Consider the following 20,145-nt stretch of genomic DNA (forward strand, 5'->3'; position numbering starts at 1 on the left):
CTGCACAACATGCGGCCCGCGAGGGGATTCTAAATCCCCCGCACACGGCGCTCTGCGGGCACTCCAGAGACCTTTGAATCCCAGCCGCAGCTGTGAAGCAAAGAGCTCTGGGCTGCCGACAACCGCAGGGAGCCCAGAGCCCTTTAAATCTCAGCCGCGGCCGGAAGTCAGAGGGCTCTGGGCTTCCCGCAGCGGCGGGGAGTGCAAAGCCCTTTAAATCCCAGCCGCGGATTTGGAATAATGTGGCCCTCACCGCTTTACGAGTTGTGCGGGCCTGATATAAAGCATTGGTTTCTAGCTCTACTCGTTCTTGAAATATTGGCTGCTAAAACGATATCATAATTCAAGTGTAAGGGAAGCAAAAGTGTAATCAGGAAGACGTGCTCTTCAGGTCCAATATTTTGCAAACTGTTAGGGTTAGAAAAGCGTACTTAAAAAGCCTAGGTTCCTAATTGTGTAAGCAAATGTACCTAGCCCCGATAGCAACACTTGAGCTCACCTATAACCAGGCCTGCACTGGGGTCACACCACATAGTAGCGATTTTCTGACACTGGCCCAGAATTAAATATAGATGGCCAGGGAGCAGACACTGCCGGGGATTCCCCCGACAGAAAAGAGTCCCCAGTAAGTATAGAGCTAGCAGAGTCTGTTCCTATAGCTCCCTTATTATTTGTATTACCATAAAGCCAAGGAGCCTTAGTTATCAGTAGGATCCCATTGTGCAAAGTGCTGTACAAACAGAACAAAAAGATGGTCCTTGCCCCAAAAGAGCTCACAATCTTAAGTATAAGACAAATGACAACAGATGTGTATGCAGACAGATTGGGGAAGTACAAGGAAACAATGAGACAATATTGATCAGTTTGACAGGCAGTGGCCTCAGCACGCCAGTGGCCTAACTATGGCCAAGCTTTTTATAGAGAGAAAAGGAGAGTTTTAAGGAAGAGAATGTGTTAATTTTGCAGATGTTTACTGGGAGCTCTTCCCAAGTGTGTGGGGCAGCCTGGGAGAAAACACAAAGTTGTGTGTTTGAAAATTTAACAAGTGGGCAATGGAGACTTGTATCACAGGCTGATCAGAGGCAGGAATCAATATCTTCACAGAGAACAAGACATGTGGATAGAACATGAAGGACCTTCAAATGAAGGCAAATAGCTTATGTTTGAGGTGACAGAGGTGGTGACAGCAGTGGAGGGATGTAAAGAGGAGTGATATGGTTAAAGCGACAGCCTAGGAAAATCATATTTGCAGCTCCATTCTGATTGGATAAGTGAAGTAAGATTGCAGAGTTAAGACAAGTGAGAAGGATATTGCAGTAATCGAGATGATGGGAACTTGGATGAGAGCAGTGGCTGTGAGGATGGATAGGAAAAGCTATATCTTAGAGATGTCGTGCAGAAAGAATCTGCATGCTTCTGACATAGCCCAGATGTGAGGACCTAGAAAGAGGTCCAAGTTGAAGATGACACCCAGATTATGGGCTTAAGTGACAAGCAGGCTAGTGCTGTTGTCCAGTTATTGACAAAGTCGTCGTTGGGGGGGGCCTGGGGGGAAGAAGGGAAGTAGTGATGGTGAGGAGAGATTAAGAGCTCTGTTTTAGCCACGTTGAGTTTGAACTGACAGACATCCACAAGGAGATATCAGACCGACAGACTGACCAAGATTGCAGTTTGGATGGAAGAAGATAGGTCTGTAGGGAGAGAAAATACAGACAATAACTGAAATGGTGTTTGCAGATGAAATTATCCAGAGGTAAGGTGCAGAGAGGGAATGGGACCAAGGACAGAGCACTATGGAAACTCTTCAGAAAGCAGGGGGAGGGGGTAGATGGATGAAGAGAATCCTCCAAAGGTCATGCTGAAGAAGCAATGACAGCAGCAGAAGAAAAGAAGAGAAGAGTCAAAGAAGCCCAGGGAAGATAAGATTACAAGAGGAGTATGGTCAACTGTGACAAAGGCAACTGACAAGTCCAGGAGGACGAGGCTGGAGTACCAGTTCTAAGTTCTCAGTCATTTACAAATTACACTGAGCAGTGTACAGCTACGGTAAGGCTTATATCGATGCCATATTAAAAGTCCTAAAACATTCTGATAGAAGCAACTCAATCAATCACCATTACGCTACAGCTAATTTGCGTGAAACAGTGCCCCTGGTGGAATGCAGTAGAATGCACAGATGGTGGCTTACCTGGCCCAACTGCCACACCTACGTGACAGCATAGGGTTTCAGCTACTAGTTTTATACTATTTATAAAAAAGAAAATAGGAAATGGAGGACTGCCTATTTTTCATCTCGGTGAATGTTACAAACTGGGAATGTCCATCTTCAGTGTCTACGTTATAAGTCCTACCATGCTGAGGGACCTACTGATTGCAACATGGCAACAGAGTATCTAATGTCAGTGAACAACTGAAATCTGTCTTGCAGTATAGGAGAGATGGAATGATGTTTTAACTATGATCTTAGACTTTGGAACAGCCCTGCTTCTTTAGTCCAAGGCTGTTGCAGTCTAGAAACATGGTTACATGTTGTTCTGTCCAGTTTGTTCAGGAAGATCAAACCACATGTTAACTGCGTCAGGGAGATTACACTGGATCCTCCAAGGTTTGTGGGTTTTTTTATAGTTATAATACTACTGTACCACTTCTCCTCTTTCAACTCAGTATACCAGGAAACACAAAGGACTATATGAAAGGTTATGGCTTGTATTCAGTAGTGCTGGTGATTGTTTTAGCCACATGCTGCAGCACGCAGAAAATCTACGGTCTTAAGATTCGAAGAATATAATAAAAAAAAAAAAAAAAAAAAAAGGAAAACTCACCATACTTCTTCTAATATATTCTATCGCTTTCTTCATATCCATGCCTGACCAGTTGTTCAGCATGTAGCAAATACAGGAAGCACAATATACAAATCTCATGTCATTCTCGCTACCTTCAAGCACAGCACAGAAACTAAAAGAAATACAGATTTTTCTCATTATGCATTGCAAAGGCAATCACATTATGAACACACACACAAAAAACACACCCCAGGCTTGTTTATCATATACTTCTCATCTCAAGAGGAAGTTCCTTAAATATTTCAAACAGTATTGTCCTTCTGAAGAGCACAATGTCCCTATTTGGAAGGACAACTAATCCAACCACATATTTACGTTTACTGAATTTTCTATTTTGATGATATGCTATCAAGTGATATGAACCATTTACATTTAGTGGCTCAGGGAATTTTATCTAGGCAATGTCAGGGTATATGTATTAATATTTTAGTATCTGCATTCTTCAATCTGCTATATTCCACTGTAACAGATGAGTTACCATCATTACACCACCACATTTCTCTTTGCCTCTTAATTCCTCCCTAGCAATCTTGGTGCTCATTTTGGTAAGACCTGGCCTTGGTTATTTAACCCATTTTTAATTACATCATGGAACAGATTACAAGAATGAACATATTTAATTGGTATTAGGACTGTATATATTGTGGTGGTGGTGTCGTCATTCATGTTGTAGTGTTTAAGTTTTTCTTTAATCTTTTTACAATCGCAGAATATTTCAAGACTATTAGTTTGCTTGCCCTGATCAGGCACTGGCCTTGGATTTTGTGCTTTCACAACCTCAAAAACAAGACTGCAACACTTTGCTTTACAGCTTCCTGACAAGACTTCATTTGGCTCAAATATAAGCAGTTTACTTAGAATACTTAGCAGCTTTAAAAACATTTGAAGCAGGTTAAGTGTGCAGAAGTATTTTTAAATGGCTTCTTACGAGCACCAGTCTGGAGTACTAAAGGCATCCTTTTGTCTTTAAAAGCTCTACATAAACCTTAGCATTGGGCCATGCTACAAGAGGACTGTGTCCAGTTGAGGTGCAAATCAATGTCTGCATGCACACTGGGCTATTCATGTGCCTAAGTTGGACAAACAAATGCACACTTGCAATTTCTTGACAGAAACGTCTGAGAATTTAGTCCATTAAATGTTAGTCAGTTGCTCTAGACGGTAGGCTCAATTCTGGAAATATCACATACTGTTGTATACACCCCCTTGAATTTGGAATTTTCAGTTTATGAAAGCAACTTAGCACTATATTTTAATAATTTTGAGTTCTTGAAAATGGTTTAACTTTGTAGAATCCTATCATGTGCTATCCATGTAAGTCTCACCTGATTCGTAAGTTAAAAATAAATTAAGCCAACACTTCCATTTTAATTAACACTGCTGTCTCAGTTTAATAATGAAATGGATCATAGTCCCTTCAGAAACAACATCATTACACCCTACTCTTCATTATATGCTCTTTCAAAGCTGCTATCAGTTAAATTTTTAACTACCCACATAGAATGTGTGACCTAAAACAAGGACTTTTCATTAGCTATAAACCCAACCTAAATTGCTAGACATTTTTTAAACTTACTTTTTTCTAAGTCAAGGGATCCACGTTTTACAAATTTCTATCAGATGTGTGGATCAGAGACACATTTATAATAGCAGTGCAATTTATTTTAATAAGTAAAATGTAGGCTAATTAATCTCTTTATACTAACAGCCCATTATTCTGTCAATCCAATTTCCTTAATCAGAGAGGGATAAGAACTAGAATTTTATTCTTAGATGATTAAAATGGACAATAAGCATTTAGATAATCCTGATCTATCCAGGTTATGCACACACAAAAGTTGAATTGTATAAAACAGTTAATTTGAGAGGGTACATGTATAATATTCACTGCTAAGCAACAATTATTCAAATAGCTTTACAAATAGGCTAAATACTTAGAACCTGGATTTTAATTCTATGAATGGGAATCATAACAGCACAACCAGTTAGAATCTACCAGTTTCTAACAAACTACATACACTTCTCTTGCTGCTGTACACTTTATAAAGACCATTCATGTTAAGTTTTCATTTCTAATGCTGATTTTTACAGAGAAATTTGGGAGTTGAGCTGAATGTTATTTAAGTTTTAATCCCTCTGTCTTAGACCAGCTCTGCTTCCTTAAGAAGCTGCTATATTCCAACTCCAAAGAATGGGGAGTGTCAGTTAGGCAATATGTTATTTGCCTCTTACGATATTTTATAGTATGGATGGACTTCCTTGGCTAGTATTCAACTGTCAAATTAGGGAAATTCTCTCCTCCAAAACTGAACATCAGATGGTAACTAAGGGAAAATATTTCCTAAGTGATTTAGAGGTCAATTGCTAACTTGCCTTGCACTGCAGTCAAAACAAATTCCACTTATGGTCAAGTTTTCTGGGGGTACTAATGCAAAAACCATGGACAGAGGATTCAGAAATGGAAGATGTTTTTACAGTCAAGATTCCAGGGCAGTTCATTCTTGAAGGAATAAACTCTCTTCAAAGACTGACAGCAGGACCTCTAGGGAAGCGCTACACACAAAATTTCTACAAGGTCTAACAATGGATTCACAGACAGAATGTAATAAAATCACAGATCAGAGCTCTACATGTAACCAGCTCTGGTGTTTTTTCTATAGTCTTCTACCCAACATTTCCTGTGCACCCCTCCAAGCCTCTCTATTCTGGCGTAATTAAAAAAACCTCTTTAGATACACATTTAGTTTAACATATTAAATTCAGATTATTAAGTCAGTCTTATAGCAGAATGTGGGCTACTTTACAGACAGAGCAAGCCCTATTACCTCTTACATTTCTTCAATTAGCATCATACTTAACTAAAACTGTATTGAATTTCAAATACATTTTAAAGTGTATACATAGCAAGAGTTATTTCACCATGTGAGCTTTCAGTAGGCTATCCTGACTGAATCTGGAATAAAATTTAGGCTTATGAAGACCTACCAACATTATGATGGCCTTCAGAAAAAAAAAAAATCTTGGGTATTTCTAAAGCATACCTCTGGTTTCTAGAAGAACACAGCTTAAGTTTCATGTTATAATGTAGTACACATGCTTGGATTTTTGCTATATCTTTAAAAGTTGGGTCTAGGACTCCCATATACCTGTCATGAAAAAAAGCCTCAGAAGAGACTGTTCCATTTTCATAAACAAATTGTTGGCTTCATTCAATCATACAGATGGTATTTCTGGGAGTCACAGTCTTTTTAGCTGATATATATTACTGTGGATCAACACAACTGGATCCACAGAGAGGGAATTCAGTTAATGCCTGGCATTCATTTTTAGAATTTAGCAGCTTGGGGGTGCCGGACAGCAACTGAAGGTTATGCTGACATCAACTAACATTTATGCTTTCTGTAATAGGATTAATTTTTTCTGCAAGCAGAAAAAAAAGCTAGTGATTGGTTGACTTAACAGTGCATAAGTTTGGTTAGTTCTCCAGACAACCTAAAAAATTATTTAAGAGCCTGAGAGCCCCACATACTGTTCAAAAATCTCAGTCTGTTGAAGACTTATTAGAAAAACTTGAGTTTGTACACTGGGTCTCTTGCATCTCTCTTCTAATCACAAGGAAAGGAATCACCAAAACACGTTAATTATGCTTTTCAAGATCTTTAAAATCAATCAATCACTCAAAAAGCTACCATAAGGAATCTACATTCCCACTAAAGACCAACTGGAAATTGCAAAACATAGAACATAAAAACAAACAAACAGTCTTCTTAACTTGAACTATTCTTAACTCAAAAATAAATGAACAGTTTAAGTATAGTGCTTACTTTAAAACAAGTTTTACACAGATATGCAGTGCTTTTTAACAGGAATGCCAATATTTTCAGTCCTACAATGCATTAGATGTAACATGTTCTCAGCTAGAAAATATCACTGAAACAGCAGCCGCCACTAAGGGTTTGTTTATACACAAAAGTTGCACAGCTTTAATTACATCAGTGTAATTTAAAGTGCTACAATCCCCTTATCTTAGATGAAGTTATATTGCTACAGAGGTGTTTTATCAATGTAGCGATTCCTGTACAGGAAGAGGAAGTATTAGGGCTGTCCTGGTTAACTATTTCTGCTAAAAAAAAAATCACAATGCTAACTGAACAGGTTAGAACTGTTTGCAGATCAGTCTTGAGACAACCACATCACTGGCTGGGTGATGTCGAAACACTATTTTTAGTACTGAAACAAATATTGCTAAAAAATTGCACGTTTTTTTTTTTAAATGCATACATACCCTTTATATATTATATACACACTTAATGTAGTAACTAAGCTAAAACATTCTGATTTATAACTAGAGTCATTTTGAGGGGAAGCTATTAGGTAAGGAAGTTTGTGATTTCATTAAAAATGAAAGTCTGATTTACTCTGCTATATTCATGTTGATGTTCCTCATTCAGACTAGACAAACTAGCTGTTTACACACAATTATGTACTAAGCTGCAACTTTGCATTACACATACTGCAGCAGAATGTGTGTCTAACTTTCTCATGTTTTAAAATAAAAACTACTTGTGGGGGTTTTTCAAATGGACATGCACAAAGATTTTGGTCCCAATGACATCTGAATCCTTCTAAATAGGACAAGACACCAGGGCACAGAGCCAGCAGTAGAGGCTGCAAACTGGATCAAAGGTCCTGGCATGGCTAGAGCTCTGAATAACTGCATTAGCAGCCAGATAAGCATATTTCCTAATGACATTTAAACCTTTTGACCTTTGACTTCAGAGTTAGCTACCACTGAAGACACATTCCACCTCTAGAGACTAAGGTATTCTGAAGAGACTGTGCAGAAAGTCAAACTTTGCTGTAGCATAGTACTGCACATATTGCACTTCTGCAATCTTTCTTCTAGCAAGACCTAGTGCTTCCAGCACCACAGAGAAATACCCATGCTCCACATGCCATTTGCTCACTGTGTTGGAGGCAGACTGAAGAAGTTAGTGTACTGCTTGGAGGAAATGAGTATGTAGTTGTTTTTTGTGGGGGGGAGCAGGCTGACCAATTGCCTCTCACTGACTACAAGCAGGATAACTCAGTATAATGCTAGTTTATGCAATGCAGTTCATCTTTACTGACTGCAGAAAAAGAATCCAGATATGGTAGGGATCCCTAGTATCCTCTCCTGAAAGGCACAACAAAGCACTACCATCATGTCACCAGGCCAGCCAGTAACTTTCCAATAGTGAATGTGCACTGGGCCAAGAAATCATCCAGTCCTGGAACGCATCAAGACCCCAAAAGAGTACATGGTAACTTGCCTATATTCTAAAGTTTTCACACCAACCACAGCAAACAAGCTTCTGGAAGGTGGAGAAGACATAACACAGATATTTTACGGGGTGAAGTGTATATTTTGTTCCATGGTTAGGTTTTCCTCAAAAATTTCCATTGTCTTCTGTAATAAACAATGTCCTGTACCTTCCATCTTCCAGTTGGAGAGCTCTCAGTCCTGCCAAGCAGGCATCTTTATTTACTCGACTCAAGTCATCTCCAAGAATAACCAAGCATGATAGTCCAGTGTATGTCATTGCTATGTGCCCACTGTCATAGGGATGAGATATACCAGGACCCTAAAGTTAAAAGAAAATACGTTTAACTTATTTTGATTTCATAAGCTCTTTAATTACAATTAAGTATTCAGTGAATTACAATTAAGTATTCAAAGTGTTGACAACATTTTAAAGGTAATGTTAATCTCATCATTCATTTTGCAGAAGTGGAATTTATGTGACTAGACATGCCTGACTGCAACTATATAATTGCATAGCTCCATCTAACACCTTTGCGGAGGAGCAAGAAGCTTACAAATACTTAAAAGAAACGTAAATATGAAATTGCGGAACTACCAACTGTGATATGAAACTTATTGCTTAAATCAGCCACAGTATCAGATGAATGGAGAATTGCTAATGTAACACCCATGTTTAAAAAAGGCTCTAGAGAAAATCCAGGAAATTACGGACTGGTACCAGGCAACTGGTTGAAAACTACAGAAATCATCAGACACAGACAAACGCGGTATGTTGGAGGAATAGTCAGCATGGCTTTTGTAGCATTCCTCACCAGTCTATTAGAATTTTTTGAGGGGATGAACAAACATGTGGGCAAGAGTGATGCGAGGTCACAACATCCAGAATAGAAGCCTCAGTCTAGTTCGATGGGACATGGGAGCTACCATTGCCCCTTGCCAGAGGTGAGGAAGGAGCCCCGCCAGACCCTAAAGCTGCCACTTTGTGAGCCCAGTCCTGCCTCAGCACAGCAGAATGGGACTAGACAACCTCTTGAGGGCCCCTCCCAACCCTATATTTCTATGATTCTATATCATTTAAAGCCAGCTTTATCATGGTAAGGGTTCCAGAGTTTGTTTCTTTCATTAAATCGCTCTAATTTATCTGAAAAGGAAAGAAGGTCGCATTGGCAATATTTTAAGCCTTTTTTATATCAATTCCAACAAAGGCAGATCCAATTCCTTTTCACCAAAGGCAGTAGAGAATGCACTGATGCATGGATGTAAATAAAAACTATTCCTATATCAGCACATTTTTAAGACAAGAATGTACATTAACTGACTTTCACAGATTAGCCCCTGGCCTCTTTCTACAAGCTAAATTACGGAGCATAGGACAGTGTATTGGGCAGCAACAAATTTCCTGACAAGAGAAAATTCACGTCTTAAATTGTGTGCTGTTTGAACAGACGCATCAAAATGAAAAAGCACCAGTGAAATGCTGACACCCTGTAGCAATATTTAGCACTTTTTAATCACACTCTTCATCTTCAAGGTGCTCTACAAAGACCTCAGCCAAACACCTTTTTGCTAAGCCCAGTTCCTCAAGCTTTGTGCAGGAGAGGGGATTTGGGCATAAATGAGTCGCCCAATGATTCATGGCCTGATTTAATGTACTACATTAAATTGTTTAAAGTTTTATTTCAATATTATGAATGATACGTCATTTAGTGGCCACCCGTATGGTGGATGAGTCCACTCACTCAATGTTGCACTAGTGCTGTGGGATAGCCATCAAGTTCTGATTATATGGTGATTTGAAGAAGAGGACTGGCTTACAGTATCAGACCAAAGATGTGTTTACAACCTTATTCAGGTTTTGGATTGTTATTTACATATTTAAAGGTTAATAAGATTTTAGCAAGAACTCTTAAAAATTACAGACCCTCGACTACATTTATTTCTGTAAGAGCGTTACAGAGACTAATTTTTTTCCTCATGAGGCCGCGAAACAGTTCAATATGTAGTGGAATATGACTGAGGCTAATGCCAATCATAACAGGTGACAAATTCATCTGATTATTGCAATGTTAGAGTAAAATGATGCAGACACAAACTATGGTATTAAAAGGGGGCAGATCCACACCAAACCAAGAAACGAAGATTACGCTGAGAATGCTGTGCCTAGTGTAGCGATGCATTAACTCCCCTTCACAATTCTTTAGCCTTGCTGAATGTAGAAGGGAAACTGGGGATGTAAATTACAAAAAAGGGGGTGCCACTCTCTGTGCCCAAGCAGGAAACTGCTCTGCTGCCTTGGCTGATTTGCTATGCAAAAGGAGCATGTAAGTTGTTGCTCCAGTGTCAATCAACTCCTATGCATAGATGCCCACCCTCTCCTCCCAGTTTCAAACCCCCATAAAATTCTCTGATCCTATTTCCACCCTTCTCTCCCCATCCAGACACTTGGCTGGAATCTGTCCCCTGCCTGAAACTACATTCCATTTCCCACATATTAGCAGCAACTGACCTGTTTTCACCATCCTCCCAGATGCTGCACAGATCCCATGCCGTCTGCTGCCTCTCCCTGTTCAGCTTACCACTCTATTCGTATCTTTGAAGCCTAACAAATCCTCCATCGTCTTCAGCAGCCTCTGTTCACTTCCAGTTTCCCCATCATTAAAAGCAATCGATCTGCTATACCCCACATTTCCCATCCCCTTGATCCTCAATCCCATTCATCCCCCGCCCCCTCAACAACAGATGTGAGTAGGGTCTCACCCATATTTGAGAAGGATTCCGGTGTCCTCAGATTGAACACAGAAAGATAAATGTTGAAAACACTGAGTATCTCCTTTGCCATGCGGAACTCTGCTTTTTCTGGACATGGGCCATATGCAGTTCTTGGACCAGAGAAGCTTTTTACCCAGTAAGGTCCAGTGGATTGCAATTAGGAACCTCCATTTTCTAAACCAAGCACTGACAATTTGTTGTGTAGTTTGGGGAATCTACAACCTATATACCCATTTCTCCATCCCCATTTGTAAACAGAGACACAGTATTGTGTGGGGGTGTAGTGGGGATTTTTTTTAAACTATGCAAATGCAAACAATTAAATATTAATTTCTTTAAAAGGTTCTTGGTTCTATATTCACTTCAGATTCACTTCATAGTTATGTAGTTATGCTCTGAAGAAGCCACAAGATAATTTACTAGTTATTACAGGGATCTTTTCTCTCTCTCTCGCGCACACAAACACACACACAGCCAACTAACCTTGGATGGATTGAATGGCACCCCCAAATATGAAGATCCTCGGAAGCCACAGCGATTTAAATTTGATCCTAGGAGGGGAAAAAAAACCACTTCATTTACTCTGTTGAAACAGCCATTTAAAATTATTACTCTTTGGATAGGATCGAGACCTGTTAATTCAACATAAATCAAAACATTACTTGCTTGCTTTTATCTTTTCAGTACACTGGCAATCTCAGCATATTTTTTCAGGGAACAGAAAGTTCTTTCAGAATGATCTTAGTGCCAAGGATCAAAAATGCTTCACCTGGCTGAAATATATTTTGTGCTAGTTGAAATTTCCTCCACTGTTTTGAATGAGGAAATTGCCTAGTTGGAAAAACATAGTATAAACAGGTTGTTTTCCTCTAGATTTCCATCCACCAAGACTGTTTAAGATCAGCTGCAAAGCAGAGTTAACTACTATGGTTTTAAGTGGGCACTGATTTTTTAGCCATTTAATAATGATGGTAGATAGGCTCATTACGTTAAACCACACATTAGGATATGATCTAAAAATTAAAATAGCCTGAAAGGTCACAAGATTTAACAGCAGCATTGCTTATCGCTCTCCTCCAAAATCTGTAAGCATGAGAAGCTTTTAAAAGAGAAGATTGCTCACTTAGCAATCATTCAAATCTGAAACTCTTATTCACAGGTTTTATATTGTGTTGATCTTCAGGATATCTGAGTAATTAGGACATACAAACGCATACCGCACACCATCAAAAGTCAAGCACAGCACAGGTCCTCTACACAGCTCAAATATGCCTCTCTGAGCTGTAGTAACATAGCTGGCTTGACTCAAGGGCTTCCAGAGATGAAAGGCTAGTGACTGCTCTAATTCCACTCAACTAGGTGCTCTGAAGCCCCCTTAATTTTGCTTTTACACCCTTAGCTCTGATCTAAAAGTCCTAGCCCCTGTCTGGATTAGAGAAACTAACCAAACTATGTAGTTACACAGCAAGCCATAAGAATCGAATACAGATTAACTGTGCACAGATACAGAGGCATCTTACACTGGTGTGATTTACCAGTTGAGGCCCCACTTTAGATCTGTGTGTCATGTCTACAGTAGAAACTTACCAGTAACTATACTGATGCAAGTTCTCTAACAGAAAGGTCCCTAGATTTAGTTTCTCAGCACTTAGGTGAAGACCCCATTGTGCTGGGCCCCTGTATAAGCAAGTAGCAAGAGTCTCCCCAGCCCAAAAAGTTTTACAATTCAATTTTAGAGCAGATGCAACAAGTATGAAACAATGAAGGAAGAGAATGAGGACACAGTTAATGACATAAGATCATGTGGCTACAGAAATTCATCATGTTCCCACTATGCCTCTGGCATTTAAGGCAGTGACAAAACTCCTCCACTCCTGACTGTTTCTGACAATGGTTCAATGGTTCCCCAGCTGTGCCACAGATTTTTCAGCTTGGCTTCCCCAGCTCTTCACCATGTTGTTTGCGGGCAGCGTCACTTTTGCTTGTCTTCAGGTGTCCATCTTATTGCTACTCCGGTGATGGAATCAGTTTCCATCCAAAGCACATGGCCAATCCATCTCCAACACCTCCTGGTAACAATGGTGCTCAGGATCCTTTTGGTTGCACTGTGTCAATAGATCTTGGTTTGAGATTGTTCTGGGCCAAAAGATAGAGGGTTTTTCTGAGGCAAGTTGTATGGAATGAAGTCAGTTTGGACTTGTCATACTTTCTCATTCCCCAGCATTCTGCACTATAAAGTGATGTTGAAAGTACACAGCTCTGATAAATCTTGAGTTTAGTTTTGTATGTTGATTTCCAGACTGTATTTAAAGCTCCTGAAGGTGTTCCTGGCTTTATTGATTTTGTTCCAGGTGTCCTGGCTTGTTCCATTGTGCTAGCTGATGGTGCTGCCCAAGTATGTGAACGTTTCTACATTGGTGAGAACAATCCTCTATCCGTACTGGTGATGGTGAGGCAATAGTAAAGGTCATGATATCTGTCTTACTGCAGTTGATTTTCAGTCCAATTTGCTGGCTGAATATGTTGAGTCGAGTTGTTTTTTCTTGTATATGGTGTTGGGTATGTGATAGGAGAGCGAGATCATCGGTGAAGTCCAGGTCTTCAAGGGATGAGAAGGGTGTCTATTTAATGCCTCTTGCAGGGTCGTCTTTAGGATTTATGAGGCCCTACGCAGTATTATTAAACTGGTGCCCCTATGCCTGATGGCAGCCCAGGGGTGGAGTGGGGGGGCGGGGGTGAGGCAGCAAAGGATAATGAGCCACCCTGCCCGCAGTTCCCAGCAGAGAGCCCCGCACCCTCTCCCTCACGCAGCATGCGCGGCACCGATGCATTCGGCTCTGTGAATACGCCCTGACTAAGGAGACTGCAGTGCGCACTGGGCGTGCGGGAGCCGACCTGCTCTTACCTGCTGTCATGGGCAGTGGGGTGAAGCTGCCACTTGGGAAAGCCCGTCTATGACCCCGCCCATACTCCACCCCTGCTCTGCCCAGGCCCCGCTCTCTCCCCACTGTCTCCCTTCTTTCTTACTTCCCTGATCACCCCCTTCCAGCAAAATCCCTGAACCCAAATGAAGCAAACGACATTTGAAAAAACAAAAACAAAAAAACCCCACTCTTCTGCAGTTTCTTTCTAAAGAAAATGGAGCATGTTTTCCACGGCATGCCAGAAGGTGAAGAATGGACATGCAGAAGGTACCTAATTAAAAGAACTAAACTTGGAAATAAAAAGTGTCAGTTTTTTGATACACACTGAAGTTTGTCAGAGATTTATTTACAAAAACTTTGTTGTAAGGGGAAGTCAGCTATCCTGCTGAATAAAACATTAAATATTATGGAATACATGATGCAGCTCTTCTCTGTTTTACATTTTCTTAATCCGTACTTCTAAGCTGATTTTATATTTTAAATGTACTCAAACCTTCATAAAATCATTCCAGATTATTACATATTTAACTCATTTTAAAGACATTTTAAATTAATCAGAGGTTTAGTGTGTTCATAACAATGTTCATTGCTTTTAGAAAAAAGGGAACACTAATTTACTTTGTGTGATCTCCATAACAATAGACATTTAAGAAATTTCACCAACTTTAAAAAACATGTTTGCAAAGATTTTAGGCAGAACAAAGGATTTTATACTAGATCTCCTCCAGAGTAACGGTCACCAGACTTCAGCAGCTAGCTCTGGAAGCCTGCAGGAAGGGTCAGAAGAGGGATAGAAAGAGGCAGGAGAGCTGACACTAAGGCCCAAGGGTGGCCCAAATTTTCAGTTGTCCTATGCAACCCCGTATGCTGGATATGCCTAAGGATGGCTCTGGCTTCTTGGCATGTCTTCTGTTGCATGCTGCATTACTCAGTTGATGGCAATGTTGAAGAGGATTGCAGACATGACACCACTGATGTATTTCTGTTTTGACTTTAAAACTGAGCTCACTGTGATCAACACTGCATGTAAAGTTGAAATAAAAGCTTTTGATGATATTGATAAGGAGAGGGATTCCATTTGCCCGTAGAATACGCCATAGGTTGCTCCTGTGAACGCTATCAAAAACCTTCTCAAAGTCTATGAAATTTACGTAGAGTAGTTTTATGTAAAGAAATTGAGTAAATTTATGTACAGAAATTAGCTACAGCATAACTTGGTACTCTGAGGGTTCCATGTCATTTTTTCTAAAATTAAATAGGATCAGCTGACTGAGACACAACCAGAATTGCTAGTTGGCCAGTTTTTAAGGAAAAAAAATACTTAAACTAAAACAGTAACAAATACGTTTAGACTTAAGTTACAAATACATTTCAAAATCTTGCTCATTTAACAGTCTTAGGTTTATGATTATGGGGCACTTTTCTTCCTTTATAGTTTAGAAAGAAATATAGTAAAGTTGCTTGTTGCATCTATGAATGTGCTGGGACTAGGGCTGTTTTGCAGTTAAACTGAATACAAGTTAAAGGAGATGATCCAACCCCAGCATCTACCTTTTCTTCTGTATGCACTACTGTGGCAAACGTGGAGTGACAATGAAATTATCTAAAAATACTAACATGTAATTTTATAAATATTGTATGTGGCCTGGTCAGTGAGGTGACGTTACTGTGTATTGCATTATTAGACTTTCCCATAAGAATAGGTGGATTTAACTTAATAGGTGACTGTTGCAAAAATGAACAGGAATGCAGTGCAACAGCTCCCTCCAAATGCACACTTGGAGGAGCAATTACAGGGCAATGGCCTACCTCCAGCCCAAAGTTACACAGCTGTTTTGCCAAAGTTCGGAGCCTAGAGATCAAAGAGACACTAAAGAGTTAAAAGGACTTTTTGGAGAGAAGGGGATGCATTGTGAACTGTTTTTTCCAGGAACAAAACAATCAAGATGGAAGAGAGAAAGGTCCTGTGTGAATGTCGGAAGCAGTTGAACCCTTCCCAAAATTCCAGGCTAGCTAGACATACCTACAGTCTGTTTACTGTTTTGAGACCTTTTCCCTCTGAGATTCTAAATACATAACTTTGCTTTAAGAAGGCTGTCTGGTCACTGGATTCTACTGATCTTTGCTTCCAGAGGAGCAAGTAATGAACATTACTAGATGACCTCTCGAGGTCCCTCCCAGACCTACACTTCTATGATTAACTCACAGCCTAGATCCCAGTCTGAAACCCCAAAGCGCTGCTTTGAAGTGCGAGTGTGGTCGCAGCGCCAGGAGAGAGCTCTTCCAGCGCTGCAGGTATCCACCTCCCCAAGGGGATTAGCTTACAGCTGGGGCACTGTTTACACTGGCGCGCTACAGCACTGTAACTTGCTGCGCTCAGGGGGGTGTTTTTTCACACCCCTGAGCGAGAAAGTTGCAGCGCTGTAAAGCACCAGTGTAGCCAAGGCCCGAGAGTGGGAAGATCGAGAGATTCCACCCTGAGACAGCTTGATGTCTGAGACCTGAATGGAGCTGCACTTAGAGACCAGGAGGGGTCAGTGATGCACTTAGCGTGGGAACTTTGACAACTACAACAAAGAAAATGTGGTTTTAAAAATAAATTCATTTTTAGAGATGCCAATTTCTAACTTCCTTTCAGTACTTTTACCTGTCAGGGAATGCAGTTCACTGATTTCTTTCCTGCACTATTTTGGTGTTTGATGTCAGAAACAGAATCCTGAACCCAGTAGCTAATTTTCAATTAAAAAAAAAAACCAACAAAAAACCCACACCCCACAGTTGCTACTAGACTGACTTCTTTCGGACATTTATTTTAGTGAGTCTTCTGGTCAACTAGACCAATACACTAGTCTAGAGTTTTGGTATTTCCTGGCTAGCAGCTTAGAGGTAATGCCCTCACTCCATGGGAAGGGAACACAGCACTCTAGTGACTAAGGAACTCCAGAGAGAGACATCTTGTCATCCTAAGTAAAAGGGCTATTTGTATTTCATGCCAATATGTGGATGCTTCCAAGAGTTGCATAGCTATATTGCAATTAGATAGTCATATTCCAAGTGGCAGTTCCAGAGTTTAAAAATAGAAGGTTTTAAGCTGACAGAGGAAATGATAAAGAGGAAGTGAAAACAACTAACTTTTAGCTGGGCAATTCTGGCATGAACAAGTCAGACCAAAATATTTATACGTCTGTTACATACAGACAGAGCACTGGTAGAGCTTCCTTCTGGCTGGATGCTCCCTAGGCTGTTGTGTTTGGAGCCCATCTCACAGGGCTCTGAGTGCTCTTTAAGCCTCCTGAATCTGAACAGAGTCCAGGCACTGCCTCTGACTTGGAGTATCTAGACACACACTTGGGGTGCAGGCTTGGTTTAGCACCCCCTCCTGAGAACGGAGACAACATGGTCCAACTGCCTAGCCCCTGGGGGCATGTGACAGTAAAAGCAAAACAGACACAGGTTTTGCATTGGATTCTAAACACCACTATTTACTCTTTATTAAGCAGCATGAGAAATACAGGTTTCAGAGTAGCAGCCGAGTTAGTCTGTATCCACAAAAAGAACAGGAGTACTTGTGGCAACTTAGAGGCTAACAAATTTATTTGAGCATAAGCTTTCGTGGGCTACACCGACTTAATAGGATGCATAGAATGGAACATATAGTGAGGAGGTGTATGTGTGCACACACACACACCCCGAACATGAAAAGGTGGGAGTTCCCCAACCAACTCTAAGAGGCTAATTAAGATGAGCTATTGTCAGCAGGAGAAAAACAAACGTTTATAGTGATAATCAAGATAGCCCATTTCAGACTGTTTGACAAGAAGGTGTGAGGATACTTAACATGGGGAAATAGATTCAATGTGTGTAATGGCTCAGCCATTCCCAGTCTCTATGTAAGCCTCAATTGATGGTATCTAGTTTGCATATTAATTCAAGTTCAGCAGTTTCTCCTTGGAGTGTTTTTGAAGCTTTGCTGTTGCAAAATAGTCTTTAAGTCTGTTACTGAGTGACGAGAGAGGTTGAAGTGTTCTCCTACTGGTATCTGAATGTTATGATTCCTGATGTCAGATTTGTGTCATTTTATTCTTTTACATAGAGACTGTCCGGTTTGGCCAATGTACATGGCAGAGGGGCATTGCTGGCACATGATGGCATATATCACACTGGTAGATGTGCAGGTGAACAAGCCCCTGATGGCATGGCTGATGTTATTAGGACCTACGATGGTGTCACTTGAATAGATATGTGGACAGAGTTGGCATCAGGATTTGTTGCAAGGATAGGTTCCTGGGTTAGTGTTTTTGTTCTGTGGTGTGTGGTTACTGGTGAGTATTTGCTTCAGGTTGGGGGCTGTCTGTAAGCGAGGACAGGTCTGTCTCCCAAAATCTGAGAGATCATCTTTCAGAATAGGTTGTAGATCTTTGATGATGTGCTGGAAAGGTTTTAGTTGGGTGACGACTAGTGGCGTTGTTATTTTCTCTAGACAAAATAATAAACACTTATTTTCCCGGTCTCAGTTTCCTCACCACTCTGAACAGTTCTTTGAGCTTGGGCAGACACCTCTAGGATGTCCAGGACCCTTCTTCTGAAGCTTAAGGTTTCTCTTCAGAAATAAGGAGCCTCTTTCCCTCTTTAGTTCACCTAACTTTCTCTGACCTTGGCTGGTCCCACAGTTAAACTGGACTCCACTGCTACCAAACCAACTGTCTGTTCCTCTCTTCTACCCCAAGCTTCCTGTGTCTTGCTCTGTGCATCCCTTGAATGTGCGTGTCCCCCTCCAAATACCTGTTTTTTTGTTCTGCTGGTGATTTTCCACTCTCCACTTGACCACCCCGCTGGACAGAACCTTGGTCAAACTGGTATCCCCAGTCAGGCAATCCTCTTACCATTCCCATTGTTGGGTCAAAGCATAACTGTTAAGGTTAAAGACTTTCCATTGCCCCTGGTCTGATAGTACATGCTATAGCCCACTCAGCAAATGATGGAATTTCCTCTGTGGATGTGGAATCTCTGATACAATATTTCTACAATATAAAACAGAATTCAGGTATCATACATAAGGTTAGAACTGTGTCAGTTATTTTTAGTAAAAGTCACAGACAGATCACAGGCAACAAACAAAAACTCACGGACACCTGTGACCTGTCTGCGACTCTCCAAAAATAATGGGTGGTGGGAGGCTGCCTGAAGCACAACAGGAGAAAGAGAGCCCAAGCACTGCTGTCGGGGGAGTGGAGAGAAATGTCCAAAACCTGTTGCCATAGCGCCCTAGGGCTCCAGGGCCCCCCCCACACTGGTGCTGAAGTGGAAAATGTCACAGAGGTCTCTGAAAGTCACAGAAACTGAGACTTCCATGACAATGTTATCATTAATCATATGTAGACAGATTCCTCAAACCATCACTATGACCCAACAATAAATACTAGAAAAGAGGTTCACACAGCAAATCTGACAAATATACCAACATGAAAATCACTTTTCTTTGAATTTCTAACCTACTATAACTAAGGACACATCTACATTACAAACAAGTCAATCTATGTTAGGTTGACTTACAAACACCACAGTAATTACTGAAGTGGCTGATGGCCGCACCACTCTCCTTCTGTCAATGGTGCTGGTCTTCACCAGGAGCACTTCCACTGACTGAGTTGGGGCAATGTGGGGAGCTAAGAGCCAAGGCTCTCAGCTCCACACATTTCCCTGCCAGGGCCCCGGCAGCCTGCCCAGGTTCTCGGCTCCCGGCTTAAAGCCGGGGGGCGAAGGGGGGGGAGAAAGAGGGAGGAGAGGAGCTGCCGAGGACTTCGCTCCTTCTTGAGCAGGGAGCCTCAGGGCAGCAGCCTGGCTGGAAGTGGGGAGCCATGGGCAGCCAGGATCTAGCTGCCTGGCTTTTTTGTCAATTTCACAGCTCAAACATGGCAGCTATGAAATTGACAAAATAGCCAACTGACAAAGTAAGTAACAGTACTCTGTTGCCCTAAATATATCAAGATCTTGTCTACACTGCCACTTTACAGCGTTGCAACTTTATCACTCAGGGGTGTCAAAAACACACCCGAGCGCTGCAAGTTTCAGTGCTGTAAAGTGGCAGTATAGACAGTGCTGGGAGCTACTCTCCTCGTGGAGGTGGGATTTTTATAGTGCTGGGGGAGAGCTCTCCCAGCGCTGGTGCTGTCACTACACAGCCGTGGCAGTGCTTTAACATTGTTAGTGAAGACATACCCCAAAATAAGCCCTACATCTCTCGTGGAGGAGTTATTATGTAGATGTAGTAGGACACAGACATTAGCGGGACAGGGCTGTAATG

The 20,145-nt window shown here is 41.1% G+C and overlaps 1 protein-coding gene across 1 annotated transcript in view; it reads right to left on the reverse strand.

The window, feature by feature from the left end:
- PGGT1B (protein geranylgeranyltransferase type I subunit beta) overlaps positions 1-20,145 on the reverse strand; it is a 56,822-nt gene that overhangs the window by 16,614 nt on the left and 20,063 nt on the right. Inside the window, exons 3-5 of the mRNA XM_039543346.1 lie at positions 11,401-11,468; positions 8,316-8,467; positions 2,823-2,955 (exon numbers count right to left, since the gene is read on the reverse strand). Coding sequence (XP_039399280.1) covers positions 2,823-2,955; positions 8,316-8,467; positions 11,401-11,468 — 353 coding nt within the window. The remainder of the gene's footprint in view (positions 1-2,822; positions 2,956-8,315; positions 8,468-11,400; positions 11,469-20,145) is intronic.

This window comes from Mauremys reevesii, linkage group 6 (genome assembly GCF_016161935.1).
Source record: "Mauremys reevesii isolate NIE-2019 linkage group 6, ASM1616193v1, whole genome shotgun sequence".
Lineage (NCBI taxonomy): Eukaryota > Metazoa > Chordata > Testudines > Geoemydidae > Mauremys > Mauremys reevesii.